The sequence below is a fragment of the Lynx rufus genome, unplaced genomic scaffold (assembly GCF_022079265.1).
Source record: "Lynx rufus isolate CCGP_SWC_20201006 ecotype Redwood Valley unplaced genomic scaffold, mLynRuf1.p SCAF_17, whole genome shotgun sequence".
Classification (NCBI taxonomy): domain Eukaryota; kingdom Metazoa; phylum Chordata; class Mammalia; order Carnivora; family Felidae; genus Lynx; species Lynx rufus.
In genome coordinates this window covers 37,919,738-37,939,196 of record NW_025814831.1, presented here as the reverse complement: position 1 = coordinate 37,939,196, position 19,459 = coordinate 37,919,738, and the positions used below count along the sequence as shown (strand labels likewise).

At 45.4% G+C, this 19,459-nt stretch overlaps 1 protein-coding gene across 1 annotated transcript in view; it reads left to right on the top strand.

The window, feature by feature from the left end:
* The window catches only part of SYNE2 (spectrin repeat containing nuclear envelope protein 2), a 286,324-nt gene that overhangs the window by 247,164 nt on the left and 19,701 nt on the right, over positions 1–19,459 (top strand). The window contains exon 99 of the mRNA XM_047079535.1: positions 13,046–13,208. Coding sequence (XP_046935491.1) covers positions 13,046–13,208 — 163 coding nt within the window. The remainder of the gene's footprint in view (positions 1–13,045; positions 13,209–19,459) is intronic.

Here is a 19,459-nt window from a genome sequence, read left to right as displayed (position 1 = left end):
CAACCTTTTAGGAAGATTGTATTTTCATATATGAGACTTCAGTGTTTTTTTCTTTAGCTTAAAATTTCATGTGAAGTTAGGTTTAATTTGAGAAGAGATCCTGGACGAAGTACTTAGAAACTTCAACTCTACTTCAGTGCTTGTGTGTCCCCCGGATGAAATCGTCTCTGCCTGTCCCTGCTTGTACGTAGGCAAATGCAAGTAGGTCGGGACATGTGCCTGATTTCTAGATGCTGATCTGCAGGCCCCAGTGGGCATCTGGTCCTACGATGTGGCCTTAGGAGGCGTGTCGGTGGCCATAAATCAAAGCTATATTCTCTAGTGCAACCTTATCAGAAATAAGACTGGTGATTTTTATCTCCCCTCACAGAGTAATGAAGCTGACACCACCCAGAGCTTTTAAGTGTCTTTTGTCTTCAAATTCTCTCTCCAAAGAGAGACCCCAACCGAAATGTTTTTCACATGCAACCTGGCGTGCAAAAAATGGTCACTCAGCTCTGGGACCACTCATGCAGCTTTGTATTTATACCGGCCATGCGAGTCTCTTCTGTAGCAGTGTGCTCAGATATTTGGAACACGCCTGAGATGCAGAATATACAGGAGGACCTGTAAGGAGAATGAGGAATTAGGGAGTAATGAAAATAAGATGCTCTTAATAATTTGGCATTTATTTCCTTGACCTCACTGTTTACTGTAAACCGTAAGTGAACCTGATTCAATCAGCAAGGGCGCCAGGCTAAGGGCTACGAGAATTACAGACAGGAAGTAAGATGAGTCAATTACGTTAATGGGAGCAGACATCTGAGCAGCTGTAAAGCCAAGTGGTTTGAGAGCTCAGAGCTCATCTTTCTGGAGTGGGGGCAGGAATGAGGAGGAGCCTTTCAGAGGAGTGGTGTTTCCAGATGGTCCTGAGTGATGGGTTGGGATCCTTGAGGGTTACTGGTGGCAGAGACCGTTACGTTGTGAGCAAAAGGATACAGGGATCGAGCAGCTTGGAAGTCTTTCAGAAAATAACAAGAAGCTCCATTGGCTCAAATGTAGGAGATGAAGCTAGAGAGGTAGATCAGGGCTAATGCTTAAAAGACCTTCAATCTCAACCGAAGATTTGGCCTCCTAAATAAAGTCTGAGTCATTCATGGTTCTTTAGCAGTGGAGGGTTTGCCAAAACAAACATTAGGGTGATTTGGCTGGCAGCATAGGCTGGGCTGAATTTAACTTGTCTGTATTGCCAGTTGAAAAAAAAAAAAAAATCTGTAGAAATCCATGGTGGTAACCCAAATAAGGATTAAGAGCACAGGTTTTGAGCACATCCTGCCTTTCCCACTTACTGTAGAAACTTGAGTGGTAGCTAACCTTTATTTTATTATTATTTTTTTAACGTTTATTTATTTTGGGGACAGAGAAACAGAGTGTGAGTGAGTGGGGGAGGGGCAGAGAGCGCGGGAGACACAGAATCCAAAGCAGGCTCCAGGCTCTGAGCTGTCAGCACACAGCCCGACGCGGGGCTCGAACTCACGAACTGTGAGATCATGACCTGAGCTGAAGCCGGACACTGAACCAACTGAGCCACCCAAGCACTCCAGATCTCACCTTTCTAAGCCTCAGTTTCCAAATCTGCAAACTATGTCCAATAGCACTGCTTACGTCAGAGGCTGCTATGAGGATGAATGGTTTGTGTCTCGCATGTGGCACAGGACCCGCCTGTAGGAGCCAGCATTCCCTGAGTGGCTGTTGTCATTGTTTTCGCCTAAGAAGACTGTAAGACGAAGTAGCATGTTTATTAAATGGGAGAGGATTCCCTCAGTTGTGTCTGATACTAAGAGGTCTTTCTTCCGGGAGACCAGTGTCTTTGACTCTCTTAAATTCCCAGTGCTTAGAACAGTGCCTCAGAGAGGCACCTGGGTGGCTCAGTTGCTTAAGCGTCCCACTCTTGATTTGGGCTCAGGTCATGATCTCATAGGCTCTGAGCTGGGCATGGAGCCTGCTTAAGATTCTCTGTCTCCTTCTCCCCCTGCCTCTCCCTCTGTCTCTCCCTCTCTTTAAAAAACAAAACAACAACAACAGAGCGTCTCAGATATCGGTTGACATGAACATTTCAGTGCTTAAGAATGCGATCGTTTCTGTTAAGTAAATTGTGTCTAGTATGTCTTTGTTGACATCATCTTTATATCCTAAGTCTTCTGGAGCACCTGGCGCTAATCGAGGGTATGATGACATCAGATCTGTTTATGGATCATTTAGGAGCAAGGTCTAGATTATGCTTCCCGAAGACTAGAGTGACAGTCCATTCTTTTTTTTTTTCTTTTTTCTTTTTTAATGTTTATTTATTTGAGGGGGGAGGGACAGAGAGAGAGAGAGAGAGGAAGAGAGAATCCCACATAGGCTCTGCCCTGTCAGCACAGAGCCCACCTGAGGCTTGACCTCATGAAACTCGAGATCATGACCTGAGCCAAAAATCCAGAGTCAGGTGCTCAACCAGCTGAGCCACCCAGGTACCCCTGTGAGCTATATTCTTGACCATGTGCTTTTTACACATGATTTCACTTAATCGTCATTGTAATTCTGAAAGGTAGATACCATTATCCCATTTTACAGATAAGGAGACTGAGAAGTTGAAGATGGGTAACCTGCCTGTAATTACATAGCCAGCATGTGAGGCGCCAGGATTTCCACTCATAGTGGTGTTGCCTCCCTGCTCCCCTAGACTCTTGCGGTTTGTAGCGAAGAGAACAGAATGAGAGTCTAATCCCTTCAAAACTAGAGGACTTGGGAGAGAGTAATTTCTCTTCTCTTAAAGCAAAGACCAGGTGAGACAGATGGCTGAGAGCCTAAGAAGCTCTGAGTGGGGTTTACCCTTCAGTTGACTTTGTGAGTTGAGGCAAGCTGAGACCTGCCACAGCCTCACGTGGAATTAGCTCCTTGTCGGATCTCTGACACTGATTTCATGCTGGGTACTACGCAAAGGTGTCACCACCAAGGAAACGGGTTGGGAGCACAGGCTGCAGAATTTAGATTTGAACAATGCCAAGCAGAACCTTTAGTGTCTTGGTTGATAAACTAGGCACAAGATCCTGGGTGAGAGAGCAGCAGGACAGCTATGGGTCTGTTTGCACACATACGCTATTAGCCTGGGGCGCAGTGCAGGGTGGTTACATGGTAATGAGAAGGAGAAAGCAGGCTTAGACCCAAGCCACTGTTCTTTCTCTACTTGTAAGGTGTTCTTCAGCTTCTGTAAAATCGCTAAAGCAGAGAACCTGAAGGATACATCTCCCCCATATTACCCGCTAATCAAAGGAGGGAGCAGGGGAACCTAACCTCACATAAGGTTATATTGGCCTTGGGTGTAGACATCAAAATTCCGAGAAGTGGCTCTCCATCCGAATTGCTGCAGGAGATTTTCCCAATCGTCATGGGCCCTTGGGCAGCTGCTTACCTTAATGATATCTAAATTCATGTAAAACATTCTATTCATTTCACCGACAGAAAGGCCATTGAAGCACTATGTTTTGGGTTTTTTTTTTGGTGTATGGTGTGATTATTCTAGAACTCAATCTGACTTGATGACAAGAAATATTAATTTTACACTACTATGCTTATTTGACAGATTAAATGAAGAGTTAACTTTTTTATGTTTTGGGTTTTTTTTAATGTTTATTTATTTTTCAGACAGAGAGAAACAGAGCATGAACGGGGGGAGGGTCAGAGAGTGGGAGACACAGAATCTGAAACAGGCTCCAGGCTCCGAGCTGTCAGCACAGAGCCCGACGCGGGGCTCGAACTCGCGACCACAAGATCATGACCTGAGCTGAAGCTGGACGCCTAACCGACTGAGCCACCCGGGCACCCCAAGAGTTAACTTTTTTTAAAATTACAGTTATTAGGGCGCCTGGCTGACTGGGTCGGTAGACCATTCAACTCTTGATCTCGGGGTTGTAAGTTGGAGCCCCACATCGAGTGAAGAGATTACTTAGAAATAAAATCTTTAAAAACATTGTTTTAAAATATGGTAGCTATTAGCCCCTCCCCCTTCATGCTTTCTTAGATAATATCTTTGAAGACTGACCCAGCAAAATGTCAATGCAGGAGAGACAACTAAATTACGAGAAGGTTTCGGAACTACCAATATGTGTGATCCCGTTTTAGAGGTGGCTCGGCTACCTATTAGTGGGAACACTTTAGGCACGGGATGTTGGATGATGGACAAAAGGTACAAAGTTGGCTTGCTTCAGCCAGCACAGACCAAAGCTCTGAAAAGGGGGTCCTGCCCGCCCCCCCCACCTCCCCACTATCCTGCCTTCAGTGGGACTGATGCCAGAGGAAAATTCAGTCTCCTACTTCTCATCTGTGTCTACCTGGATTTCAGAAACCCAACAGTTGAACTCCTTAAAAACCCATCTACTTTTGTTTCCCAGAAACCCCTCCCCATTGCATTCAGTAAACCCCTAGCTTCATCCTATGAAGTAGGAGCCCTGTGGCCACTGGTCAGTCTGTCTTTGGTAAGTCACTTTGGCTGGTTGTGGAGCCTCTTCAGAGACCTGGGGAAAAGTAGCTGAGGAGAAGGAGGCTCTTTTTAAAGACTCTTTCTAGCAGTATGTGTGAATGATCTGGTCAAAGCTGTCAGTGCCTAAAACAGACGGGACCACTGGATGGAAAGACATACCCCAGAATGTTTACATTGGTTATCTGTTGGTGTAGGCCTCATCAGTGACTTCAGTTTTCTTTTTGCTTATCTGTTTTTTCTGAATGTTCATTATGGAAAAAGGAACCACGGGGGCTTTATTTTTTCTTTTCCTTAAGAAAAAATGTCCTCAATGTTTTTACCTTTCTCTTTAATTTCTCTTGATGGTTGGCGCGCCTGGGTGGCTCAGTCACTTAAGCCTCTGACTTTGGCCCAGGTCATGATCTCACTGTCCGTGAGTTTGAGCCCCACGTTGGGCTCTGCGCTGTCAGCTCAGAGCCTAGGTCTTGCTTCAGATTCTGTGTCTCCCTCTCTCTCTCTGCCCCTCCCCTGCTCATGCTCTCTCTAAAAAATACAGATTTAAAAAAAAAAATTTAATTTCTCGTGATGGCAACGTCATTAGCAGACTTGATATCCTTAAGCCAGTGTTTCAAGGGGGGGGACTTGCTCAGGCATGCTCCCATAGGATCCCTCCCTGTTTAGACTAGATAGTTCTCACTATCAGAAGAATCAGGTCCATGAAAAGAAACTTTTTAACTAAGCATAATTTTCACATTTCACCTACCAAACGTGAAAACCCCACCTGTTTCACAATAGTAGCAATTAAAATTTTGTCATTTAAACCTAGCAGTTATTACCATGGCGACCGTGTGTTGGGAGTGTTTTCCATCCCTTGCAGAATGGGCAGGGAGATGTGTGCCTTTTTAAATTGATAAAAGTTTTTCCTTGCTCTCTTTTTATCTGTATTTTCTCAAGGTTATTTTGGAAGACCAAACAATGCTGCTAGTCATAGAGTTGACTTGCTCTGGCCTGATCCAGTACAACTGGAAGGATTTAGAGATTTTAGTGCAGGAGAAGCCAGATGTGAGGTCACCCTCCCCATCTCCATTTTCCTTCCCATCAGCCTGATCTTTCCCCCTCCGGAGCATGGGGCTGCTGCTCCTGGGCCCTGAGGGTTGGGGAGTTTCCTCAAGAAGACCGCAACCACCAGGGGGTCAGTGAACGGACAACATCGGGCAGCATCAGCAGGTCCAATGTACTAGTCTTTGGGGGATCATACGTAGCAGGTCCCAGGGACAGCTAAGCGTGTAGGCACCAGTTAGATGTTGCATTTGGGGAGAACGGTTTCCAAACCTGTGCTCTTAATTTCACGGGTCTAGAATGTGCTCGCTGTGTTTCAAGGTGGGGATATAATAATTACGGTATGTTGGGCTTTAGGGACCCATGAGAAATGATATTGTTGAGGCTTCAAATAAGGCTGAGAGTAAGTCTGAAAGGGGCTGGACACAAACCAAGGGTGCTCTGGTAAACAGCCACTTGGGATACCCTAGAGAAACCCAGATTAGGGATATGGAGGAATTTTCAGAGACATAATTGCAAAATCTCTTCCTCTGCAAAGTCTTGAACTCCATTTGTACTATAACATAGAATTTGTTTTGCAAAAGGCGGAGGAATGGAGTTGGTGAACGCTCTGCCTTTTCCTAAACCAGGATGCACAGGGCTAAAAAGGCAGGGCAGAAACCCACCTCCCACCCCCGCATTCCCTGGAAATTTCTTCCTCAGGAGGACCCTAGGAGGGTATCCCTGTTGGACTCAGGGGTTTCCATTTCACCAGTTCTTTCCAATCTGAAGCCAAAATTTGGCTTGAGGAGGACAGAAATCCTCTTTCCCGTGCCCCAAACCTAAATGTTTCTCTTCCCTCTGTTTACAGCACTTCATAAATAACCCACAGCCAAGATAACACTGTGACTTTCTTCCCCCAGCATTGCAATCCTGTAGCGTCAGAACAAAGACTGTGTGTGTGAGAGAGAGAGAGGAAGGAGCTGGAGATATTTGTTTATTGGAAGGGAGAAAACGGAGATTAAAACTGCAGTGAGCCGAGAGGCAGGTCGGCTCCCTTCCTGGGGGCGCTGCTTTGTGGCCCGAGCCTGCAGGAGGGCGGCCGCTCGGATGCTGAGCCAGGGGATGGACTGGCGGGTGGCCGGGGGAGGGGCTGCCTTGGCCCGGGAGGTGGAGGTGCAGCCGGGAACTTGGAGCTTCCCCTAAACAGAAGGAATGGTTTTTTCTCATCAACAGTAAGTGCCATTTCAGCCATCAGCCCAGCATATGGCCGAGGGGCGGCTGCTGCCTCTGTATGTCTCCCTTTCTTGCTCCCTCATTTTGGTTACAATAGGAGCGATGGATGAGATGGTGGCTGTGGAGTGTGTGTGTGTGTGTGTGTGTGTGTGTGTGTGCTCAGCCATGGGGAGGGGGGGGATGGGTTCTCTCCCAGTGTCAGCTCGCGAGCGTGGCGTCTGCGCCCAGCTTTTGACAAGCAAGGGAGAGGGGTGATTATGCTGTGTGGAAAATGGAAGTCCTCCGGCGACATGAATGCTTCAAAGAGACGATTAGCTCGAATGTCTCAAATCAGGGCTTCAAGATCTTGGAGTAATTGATTATCTTACTATAAAGCTGTTTAGTCACGTAAAAGATGTAGTTGTACAGAATCTGTATGGTGTTTTTAGCAGCTGACAGCTGCCCCCAGGTTTGAGTAGCTGTTTGTTTCTGCACAAATTCAGATATTTTGACCATCTCGGTTTTCAGTATTTTTTAAGTTATGCTGTCCACATTGGCATAGGATTTTTTTCATTGATGATGATCTAAGGGCTTTGTATTTTAGCTGTAGACGCTTTAGCATGTAGAGAATAGGACTGAAGTGTAAATTATTCCATATAGATGAATTTGATACTAGAAACCTCCATCACATGTTGTAAGCCTTAGGTCTGCTACATAGAATGATACTAACCAGATTTGGTTTTGTTTGTTTTAGAGGGAGACAGGGCTCATAAGTATTGTATTCTGATCTCTCACTATTAAAATAAAACTTTATTCACCTTGATTATCTGCTGCATTTCTACCCATAATCCCTGCAAAAGATCTCCTAATTTGTAGCTACTCTTAGTAAAAATTCTTATTTTTGTTTGATTTCATATAAAAAGGTCTTCCAGTAATCTACACAGGTGAGAAACTTCCCCTTTGCACCTAAAAATGTTGTTCTCCCAATCCTCAGAATTAGAATTTGACTCGGGAAATCACACTTATTGTTTGTAGAGAAACAGGATTTCTATATGTGGTGCACCTGGGTAAAACACGGGCAAGTTAGAGACGATGTGCCACGTAAACAAACTGCCTCCGTGGTTGATGTGATGCAATATTGTGGTTGCTTCCCTGTGCCAGCGGTCTGGGTTCTGAATGGGTTTCCTTGTTTCTCAACATGAACTCGAGATTTAAATTTTTCCAAGAGCGATATTAACAAGGCCTAACATGGAGGTTGGTTGCCTGGGTTGGCAAATGACCCATACTTCTTGACCCTGGAAAGGTGATAATCAGATTACAGTATCTGCATAGAATACGCTACAAACTCAACAGTACATGTGAGGGTTCCTAGAGTAAGTTGTGACGGGATTATCTAAAAAAAAAAAACAAAAAAAACATTTATTTAAATCACCATGCACTTTTGGATATTACGTCCTCAGTCGGAGGTTGGGACATAGGGGTAAGGTTGGATCCTGAGTAGGTGAATCTTTTATAGCTTCTTGGCAACGTTCTTCTTTTCTTTTCCTCCTACCTTCCCTTTCTCTTTAATTTGACCTAAGTGTATGTACGATTTGTGGGCCTGTCAATATTTCGCTTGCCCTGTATGGAACCAGACCACGTCCGGCTAGTATCATTCTATGTCTCAGACCTAAGGCTTACAATGTGTGATGGAGGCTTTTAATATCAAATTCATCTGTATGGAATAATTTCCATTTCAGGACTATTCTCTACATGCTAAAGGACCTGCAGTTAAAATACAAAGAGGAGGGGCGCCTGGGTGGCTCGGTCGGTTAAGCGTCTGACTTCAGCTCAGGTCATGATCTCACGGTCTGTGAGTTCGAGCCCCGCGTCGGGCTCTGTGCTGACGGCTCAGCGCCTGGGGCCTGTTTCGGATTCTGTGTCTCCCTCTCTCTCTGACCCTCCCCCGTTCATGCTCTGTCTCTCTCTGTCTCAAAAATAAATAAACGTTAAAAAAAAATGTAATAAAAAAAATAATAAAATACAAAGAGGAGCATGTAGGGCTTGCAGTGTGGCAGCAAATTGTTCTGTGGCAAGATGGCTTAGAGGTGCTCTGACATTTCCCTCTTTCCTTTAACATAGAACCTAGCTATGTGTTTTATGAAAAAGACAAATTTGAAGGTATGGGTGAACCTCCTTTACTCGTTCAAAAGATATTTATGAAACGCCTCCTATATTGTTATTATAATGTCGAAATTCAATCTAAGTTAGATTATCAGCTCTTCGGAAATAAGATCTGTATTTCAGTTGTCTCCTGAATCCTTGGGATCTGCACAGGATCCAGGACAAAGCACATGGTTAAATGCTTACTGAAAGGAAATCATGGAGGGGCAACTGGGAGCACCCAAAGTATAGCACTTGGTGGACGGGCTTCTACCCCCGCGGCGTATCCTAGAGCCACGACTCTGGACTTCTAATCATGTTCCCTACAGCAACAAAAGGCATCCCGTGCCTAACGTTATCTCATGGGCTCGTGCGTGCACGTTAGCGTATGTAGGTTTATATGAGTTGCCACGAGGAAAGAGCCTAAGAACAGCGTGCCCAGGTTGAAATCCTGCCTCTGCCATTTAATCATCATGTGACTGGGGCAAGTTATTTGATCCCTGTGCCACAGTTACCTCCTCTGTCAAATGGGGATGCTAATAGTACTGATCTCCTAGCATTGCCAGGAGGGTTAAATGAGTTGCCCGTGTATAAAGCACGACAGACCTGGCACAGGTACATGTCAGCGTGGTCTGTAGTTGTCGTAAAGTGCCAAATGCATTTCATGTATTTATATCTCCATGGTCTGTAGCATGGTTGTAAAGTTTGTGAATTCTAAAGTGTGCCCAGTGTAGACGCTTCAAAAGAATGGGATAGCACTAGAAAGTCTAACATTTTGTTCCCATACTCCATTGGATTGTCTTGAGCACTCCATTTTGGACGTCACTGGCCTGGAGTATCAGTCCTGGTGAAGCCAAGTAAATTATTCTTCCACCTGCCTCCTACCACGCCCCACCCCCACTTATTGTACGTCTCACCCTGGGATTAATAGGATTCAAGGTCGCTTCGTCTCTGTTTACATCCAGGTTCTTTTGTCTGTTAGCCGCCCCCCCCCCCATTTAAAGAATTGCATTTTAGCGCTTTTCTTTTTAAAATAAAGAGGCTGGGATGCTGAGGATGGCGTAGGGTCAGGTGCTGGATGGAGGTGGAGGCAGGAGAGCTGTGCGGAGGCTGCTGACCCTCCTCTCCCCTCCATTCTAGGGAGCTCTCAGGGCTGGGCTGCCTCTCCAGCCAGAGCTTCCAGAAGGGCAGCCCCTTGCAAACTGCATGGAAGACTCCTTGTCCAATAGGGCCTGGGTTTGCCAGCTCCTCTGGCATTGTCTGGCCTGTCATTTCTGATCCCTAGGCAGTCAGGGTGACAAGATACTGGGGGGAGGAGGGTGTCCCTCGAAAGCCACAGGGACGAAGGCAGGATCTAGGTTACAACTGCATCCAAGCCTGGCCCCAGATTCTGTTTCTTCCTTTTTAATAAATCATCTTGAGGCTTTGAAAGGAACTCCTTGTGGTATTTGCAGTAAGATTGTAATTTGGAAAAACTTAACCACCATGAAAATCCTCTCGATCGTGGCTTCTGGGCATTTATCTCTGTTAGGCACAGTGCCAAATGCATTTCATGTATTTATATCTCCTTCAACCCTCTCAGCCACCCAGTGAAGGAAGGGACTAACTGCTGTTGACAGTTTTTCAGATGAGCTTAAACAGAGCTAGGATTCACACCGAGGCCCTCACCACAAAGTCTGTGCTCTTTACCACCAGACTCCGTGGCCGCCTCCTAAGCTGGCCTCCCTCCTGGCACTGTTGAGAATAAATATTTATGAAAGGACTTTGTGAGGTCCGGTGTCGTGTAAATGAGGTGGTGTTGTAGCATCGTGTAATCCCAGTGGCAATAAGAACTAATATTGAGTTCTCGCTCTGTGCCAAAGACTTGACACACATCCTTTTGTTTTTGGGCTCAGAACCACCTGCAAGGTGGATGACCAGGAAACTGGGAATCAGGACAGTTGGGCTCCTTGCAGTGTGCAAAGCCCATACATGGTGCAGTGGGACTTAGACCCAGGTCTGCTCACTTCCAGAACTCTGGCCGTAACTTCACCCAGATATTATCACCTCCCTAGACCTTGAGGGACCTCAGAAGCCTACTAGAGATGAGGAGGCTGAAACACAAGGATTTTTCCTAAATCAGAAAACCAGCTGGTAAGAGAGCTGGAGCTAGACGTCAGTCCCCAGGGTTGATTTGGTTGATGGTAGGATTCAAAAATAAATAAATAAATAAAAATTAAAACACACAATTCTGGGGCGCTTGGGTGGCTCAGTCGGTCAAACATCCGACTTAGGCTCAGGGTCGTGGTCTCGCGGTTCATGAGTTCGAGCCCCGTGTCAGGCTCTGTGCTGGCAGCTCAGAGCCTGGAGCCTGCTTCGGAGTCTGTGTCTCCCTCTCTCTCTCTGCCCCTCCCCCACTTGTGCTCTGTCTCTCAAAAATAAATTAAAACAGGGGCGCCTGGGTGGCTCAGTCGGTTGAGCGGCCGACTTCGGCTCAGGTCATGATCTCGTGGTCCGTGGGTTCGAGCCCCGCATCAGGCTCTGCTGACAGCTCAGAGCCTGGAGCCTGTTTCGGATTCTGTGTCTCCCTCTCTCTCTGACCCTCCCCCGTTCATGCTCTGACTCTCTCTGTCTCAAAAAAAAATAAATAAATAAAAGTTTAAAAAAATAAAAATAATAAATAAATAAATTAATTAAAACATTTAAAAAAACACACACACAATTCTGTGGTCTACGTTTGTAGTGGAGATGCTCTTACGCATTTATTCATGCAACAAATGTTTGTCAACGCCGCCCACCAGGCAGTGTGGGAGGTACTGGGCTGGCAGAGGTAGGGAGCCCCGTGCAGCCTGGCCAGCACGGGCTCTGTTGCGATGGGTGGATAGCGAATGAGAGACGCAGACGCAACACAGGGCAGGAGGTCCCAGGTGCTGCGGGAGCACGTGGGCCAGGGGCCCCCCAGTGTCTTCGGTGAGCCGTGCTGGAGGCTCCAGGAGAAGGGAAGGGGAGCCACTTTGCAGAGTGCAGGGAAAGAGGCAGAGAGGCCACTGCATGCTGGACAACTTGAAAAGGTCAGGGGATTAAACTGATACGACAGGGTGGGGCGAGGACTGTGAAAGCAGCGGAGCATGCATGGATCGGCCATGCCACCCCAAATGTACACTTTGGCCGCAGACCCACAGGTGGGTAGGAGGAGGAGGGCAAGGAGGGCGCCAGGGAACTGGTCACAGGCAACCTGGGAAGAAATGATGGTGGCAGGGAATACAGTGCATTTCTGGTGAGTTGGAGCCTCAGTTTTTCTTTCCGTAGTGCTGTAGGATGGAGTTCTGAAGGCACCTTGTAACCTGAGTCTTGGTCGGTGGGAACTTGGCGTCACAGCTATTACTTCAAGTCGCTGAGATTCGCTGAGAATCCACAGATCCCCAGAACAAGCCGTTTCCCCCCAACAGTACCTTGAGGCGCCAGTGAGCTCACCAATTATACTGACGCCGTGTGTGTCCGTTCAAATCCGCTCCACACGGAGTAGGAGGCAGATGGATTTAGAACGGTGCTTGCAGATTATCCTGGCCTGTCCCTCCTCCCCACTCCCTCCTCCCTTTTTGGCCTGGCACAGCGGCCCCATAACGGGTTGGGTATATGTGTGTGGCACCCTCAACCCCTTAGATTGGATGCAGTGGGCTTTAGCATATGTTTTGTGCTTGCTCAAGAGGAGGGTTCCACGAGCGTCATCATGGGCCAGATAATCACCAAGCGAGCCAGGCACGTAACGTCTTTAAACCATCAGGGAATGTCCCTGACCGCCGCGATCTCAGGCATACCCAAGACAGAAACTGGACGGAAATCAAGCGTGGTTGTTTTAACCTAGAGAGAGCGGGGATAGCATCTCCTCTTTCCTCTGCAGCCCTAGAAAGAGGTACTGGGTCTTAGGGGATCCTACTCTGGGAAAGATAGGACTTCATGTTTGTAGGGCTGGATTAACTCATAGTGCATTTGAAAATCAACCAGACCAGCAATTTGTGAAGTGTCACATATTCTGTGAAAACTCCTGTCCGTGACGTGAGAGCTGTTCCTGCTATAAAATCAATAACCAACATAAGCTGCTTTTTATCCTGTGACACCTTCTTTTTCTCACCACTCAACGTTGGGCTTTTTTTTTTTTTAACCTCCTTTTTTTCCTGCAAATACGTTTAGGGTGAAGAAGCTGAAGGAGACCTTTGCGTTTATTCAGCAGTTGGACAAAAACATGAGCAACCTTCGCACCTGGTTGGCTCGAATTGAGTCAGAGCTTTCTAAGCCTGTTGTTTATGACGTCTGTGACGATCAAGAGATCCAGAAGAGGCTCGCCGAGCAGCAGGTGGGCAAACAAACTTTTGTCAGCATATAGGTGCCTATGATATCTGCTAACTCAGACCTTCCCCGTAGTGGCTGTGTCTTTTAGCGTGTTCACATTTCATAATATTGGTGTGTTTTTCCAGAGAAAACTGACCAGTGTCCATGTCCTTGTATGTGTGAGATGACATGTCTTGAGTGCCCCTCTGCCACCACGTTCACATACCTCTGTGAGATCAATGTTTGAGAAAGAGGTCTTAGTGGTAAATAAGGTTTTTTGCTTATGTATTTTTTTAAACTTGGATCTTTGTTTTGTTTTTGGTCATATCGTTTTGGGAGGCAATGAATTGAAAGAAAAATAAATTTTTTAACCAGGAAAAGTTTTCATGGGACAATACAACTGATGCTAGGGGGGGAAAGGTATGATAAACAACATGCTTAGGAAGCCCCTTCGGTACTCTGTACATTTCTCTCATCAGTTACATACCCTCAGCGCCAACCCTGGAAACTCCACAGTGTGAAACCACTGAGTCCTGCCAGTGTTAACATCACACTAACCTGGTGGGTGCTCATTGATGTCACTGACTTATCAAGTTCACTTTCCTGACTTCCCTGGGCTCGTATTCACAAGTTTATTCTCCTATGCAGTGCCTGGAGCTTGTCTTTATTTTTAAAATTAAGTTTAAGATGCCTGGGTGGCTTAGTCAGTTAAGCATCCGACTCTTTTTTTGTTTTTTTTTAATGTTTATTTTTGAGAGAGAGAGACAGACAGGTAGACTATAAGAGGCAGAGACACAGAGAGAGAGGGAGACACAGAATCCCAAACAGGCTCCAGACTCTGAGCTGTCAGCACAGAGCCCAACGCGGGGCTTGAACCCATGAACCGCAAGATCGTGATCTGAGCCGAAGTCGGATGTTTAAACGACTGAGCCACCCAGGTGCCCCAAGCACCCAGCTCATGATCTTGAGGTTCATGAGATTGAGCCCCACATCAAGCTCTGTGCTAACAGTGAGGAGCCTGCTTAGGATTCTCTCTCCCTCTCTCTCTGCCCCTCTTCAGCACTCACTTGCACTCTCTCAAAATAAATAAACTCTAACAAAAACATTAAATTAAGTTTGTATTGGGGCACCTGGGTGGCTCGGTCGGTTGAGTGTCTGACTCTTTTTTAAAAATTTTTTTTAATGTTCATTTTTATTTTTGAGAGAGAGAGCGTGCGCAGGTGAGGGTCAGAGAGAGAGGGAGACACAGAATTCGAAGGAGGCTCTGGGCTCTAAGCTGTCAGCACAGAGCCCGACGTGGGGCTCGAACTCACAGACAGCGAGATCATGACCTGAGCCGAAGTCGGACGCTCAACTGACTGAGCCACCCAGGGGCCCCAAGTGTCTGACTCTTTATCTCAGCTCAGGTCTTGATCTCGGTATTGTGGGTTCCAGCCCCGCACTGCACTCCGTGCTGGGTGTGGAGCCTACTTAAAAAAAAATTAAGTTTACATTATCCTTTCAGTAGCTTTCCTTCGCCTTCATAGATTTTTCTCAGACTTGTGAGCAGATTCTGTTTTGACCTTATAAGCAATATGGTTGTCATCAGGTTCTCAGATTCATACATGTTTTCTTCACATTATCTCCAAAGTCTTAGTGTTTGCTACCTGTCAGCTCACCAGGAAGATTCACCCACAGGTAACAGCTGTTCTTAAAGAAAGAACTAGGGCTGAAACTTCTTAGATTCGAGGGCAGAAGGTGATGATAAATTGATGACGAATTCCCTTGAGTTCAAGTCAGTCTTTTTAACGGGAATAAGTGACATCTCATGCTACCATAAAATAGAGCCATTACTCTTGACTTAAATCTTTATTCGGTCTATTACTATTACTGTTTAAACAATGCCTATTCTCTGACTTTCAACTTAGTATGATTTAGCAATGCTACTAAGTAAAAATACTTAGCCTCAGAAATTTAAGTATGTCTTTTTCATGGAGACCATCTCAATGCTGTCTTTGCTTTGTGGAGAAATGAATACTGATAGAAGTACCATGTTAATGGACATTGAACGGATTTTGATGGCCTTCTCAGTGGAGTCACAGCTACTGGACATTATCAGCTTTGTTTGCAAGTTTGATCCACTAAGATAAATTCCCTGAACAGTCTCTTTACAGACAGGTCTTGCAAAAGCAATTCACCCTGAGTGGTGAGTTTTTTCAGATAAACAGAAGCTGAGTATATTTTTCCTTTAAGAGGAAAAATTTGGCAGGAGTCAATAATGTGTGTTAATGTTTTATAAACCTGAGTGTGCCAAAACATTAAATTGCAGGGACTGTATCCCCCAAAGGATACAATTTGGAGCAGCTGCCATCCTCCGGGCCTGGTTTGGTCCTGTATTGAAATGGTCCATAATTTCACTGTGGTTGATTTGAAGCTTCCCTCTTCACAGAACTCAGAATCACCATCAAGGAGTTCTTATCTCGTAGTAATCCAAAGCCAATTAAAGAGTTGGTGTTTAGGACTACCGTTACTGTAAGGAAGTTAGATGTTGTAGGAGTTTTCTATGATTGCTTTAACAAATTTACCACAAATTTAGCAACTTAGACCCCAATTTATTATCTTACAGTTCTGGAGGTCAGAAGTGTGACCCCGGGTTAAGATGAAGGTGTCAGATGGGCTGCATTTCTTTGTGGCAGCCGCAGGGGAGAACCCATTTTTTTTACCCTTTCCAGCTTCTGGAGACCACCCACAGTGCTTGGCTCATGGCCACTTCCTCCATCTGCAAAGCCAGCAACATGGCATCTGTCTGTGCTTTTCCTTCACAGTCCCTCCTCCCTCTGACTGACCCTTCTACCTCCCTCTGCCACTTTTAAGGACCCTAACCACACTAGGCCACCTGGATAATAGGTCAGCTAATTGGCAACTTTAATTCTCCTTTGACATGTATCCCAACGTATTCACAGATTCTGGGGACAAGGACATGGTTATCTTTGGGCACTCAAAATTCCACTTACCACCCATGTCCTGAGCAAACTTTTAGTATTTTTTGTTTAAAAAAAAAAATTATACCAAAACCAGACCTTAAAGCCTTCACCAAAAACAAGAAAAACAGAAATGTGTCACACAAAAGAATTATATGTGGGCTGTTAAAAAAACCTTACTTGAGTTTCTGTCACTAAGTATAATAAGTTGCATGATTGTTTCCAGAAATAAGACCTAAAAGTTTGGGATCATCTAGTAGTGCCTTCTGCAGAAGCCCTCAAGCCCGCAAAAGTGCTTCCCAGATCCTCATTGCAATGTTCTGGGGAGCACCCTGGGTAAGAGGTCAACCTTATCAGGGTCCTTTTTGTTTCTCTTACGCAGAACTCCTGAAGCAATAAGGGTTGCGTTGTTGTTTCTTTTTTTTTTTTTAATTTTTTTTTCAACGTTTATTTTTATTTTTGGGACAGAGAGAGACAGAGCATGAATGGGGGAGGGGCAGAGAGAGAGGGAGACACAGAATCGGAAACAGGCTCCAGGCTCTGAGCCATCAGCCCAGAGCCTGACGCGGGGCTCGAACTCACGGACCGCGAGATCGTGACCTGGCTGAAGTCGGACGCTTAACCGACTGCGCCACCCAGGCGCCCCTGTTATTTCTGTGGCATAGATCATCTTCAGAGAAAGTGGTAGCAACCTTTGTGACACTTTTAAACATGAACCACTTTCATTAAGCCTTGGGCATCTCTCTCCTGTTTTCTTTGGCTCCCTGGTTCACTGTGGGGTGCCAGATGCTAACATGGGGAGCTGGTGCTGTTAGGTACCCCCCATTCTGTAATTACCAGTAGCCCCCTTCCCAGCAGGCCAACTCAGCTAAACACCAACCTCCATAAACCACAAGCCACGACCACTCTGCCCCACTGGCTTGCCAACCCAAGCCCCTCCCCCCAGAGTCAATCTGGAGCCACCATGGGAGCCCCACCCCACGTGATTTTCTGCCCCCCACCTCCCTCCCCCGCCCCGAGACTGACTTCTTTTCTCCCTTTATCTTATTTTTTTAGTTCCTTTTGTATTCTCCTCCTTCCTGGTCGTGTTCTCCCCGACCTCTTACCTTGGATCTTCCTCCTCATTCCTCCCACCCCTGTTACACTCTTTCTCAGCTTCAGTGCTCTTGGTCACCTGCTCAGGAACAGAAACACAATGCAAACGGTTTCCAGAACCATCGGCAAAAGTCTTTTACATCGTTTTGTGTTGTTTCTTAAGTCCCCTTCTTCAAATTGCACTTACGCAGTTTTTGAAATTTAATTTACTGTGCATGCTCATGCCTCAATGGGAATCAGTGGTGGGATCGGTTTAGTCCGTAACATGTCCCTCGTTTGGCACTTAAATGGTTCGCATTTTTTCAGTATGCTTCACTACTTTATATTTTACCAAGTAACTAGTGCATATTATAATCCGTAGATCATGCTGCCATGTTTTAAATGTCTGGTTTGGAAATTTTGAAAATTTTTGCAATTTGGTTAACCAAAATGTTGATAGTCGTCTATAAACTATCACAGAGCTCATTTCTTGCTCTCCCATTCACCCTGTCTGTTAGTTTTCTATCGCCATTTTATTCAATATAAGCTGAACAAATAAGGTAGAGAAACTGCAAATAGTCTATTAAAATATGCAGCCCTCATATTTATCCATAGACCGGACCTTTTCAGTAATTTTCAACCAGACCCTACCAGCTGAGGTCAGGGGCAGGTACCATTTTTCAATTCAAATTGCCACTATTGGGGTGCCTGGGTGGCTCAGTCGGTTACGTGTCCAACTTCGGCTCAGGTCACGATCTCACGGTCCGTGGGTTCGAGCCCCGCATCGGGCTCTGTGCTGACCGCTCAGAGCCTGGAGCCTGCTTCAGATTCTGTATCTCCCTCTCTCTCTGCCCCTCCCCTGTTCGTGCTGTGTCTCTCTCTGTCTCAAAAATAAATAAACGTTAAAAAAAAAATTTTTTTTTTTTAAATAAAACTGCCACTATTACTCATATAACACCAATGTTAGGATTCCTTATTATTTTAATGAAGTCAAAAGGGACATTTACCAGTGCCAATACATTTTAGGAAGCCCATGACAATTCTGTGAGCCAGCGAGAATTCTTAAAGCTTGAGTTCTGTTTAAACCTAGTAATTTGAAAGCCGGTACTTGCATGGACCCCAGGAAGACTTCCACCACTTGTCCTGGACTGCAGAGCTTAAAAAAAAAAAAAAAAAAATCACCCTGTACATGGCTCTTCATAGGACACATAGACTGACAAACTAGAAAATGTACTTTCTTCTTCTTTTTTTGTTCTTTAATGTTTTGTTTATTTATTTATTTTGAGAGAGAGACAGACGGAATCCCAGGCAGGCTCTCCACTGTCAGGCACAGAGCCTAACACGGGGCTTGATCTCACGAACCATGGAATCATGACCTGAGCGAAAATCAGGAGTTGGAGGCTTAACCAACTGAGCCACCCAGGCACCCTCTGCTGTCTTTTTATTTATTTTTTTTAAAGTTTATTTCTTTTAGTAATCCCTATACCCAGTGTGGGACTCGAACTCACGACCCAGTACCAAGAGTCACAAGCTCCCCCAACCCAGCCAGCCAGGCACCTCTAAAAAACACATTTTCTTAATATAATTCATTGTGCTCATTTTAATCAGTTAGGATCCTGTTAAAAACTGTTTAATTTATGGGCGCCTGGGAGGCTTAGTCGGTTGAGCGACTAACTCTTGGTTTCAGTTCAGGTCACGATCCCAGGGTGTGGGATCAAGCCCCACGTTGGGCTCCATGCTGAGTGTGGAACCTGCTTAAGATTCTCTCTCCCTCTTCCCCTCTCCCCTGCTTGTGCTCTCTCTCTCTCCCTCTCTCAAATAAAAAAAAAAAATTTTTTTTAACTGCTTGATTTAAAATGTGGTTTGAGCATTAACGTTTTATTCTTTCATATCCGCCTGAGCAGAGAATGATCAAAATTGTACATTTATCAGAAGAAAAGTAAGAAAATATTAGTCTTATCTAATAGTAATTTCCAAAACGATTAAATAATTGAGGTGACCCAGAATGAACTTTTATGCTGCCTTTCTGTAGACAGTGGCAGGCAGTTTATAAAATAATCTCTCCTGTTTAACCCGGGGAACTTACGCCAACAGTGGCTGATTTAGCTTTGTCTTTGCTGTTTCTTCATAATGTCATTTGGATACTGAGATTAGCAGTGTGGTCTGTTTTCACTTACCACAGAAGTTAGATACCTGGAGAAGCCTAATTCATCCAGAATGCAAAATAAACAGGCTCCTCCTT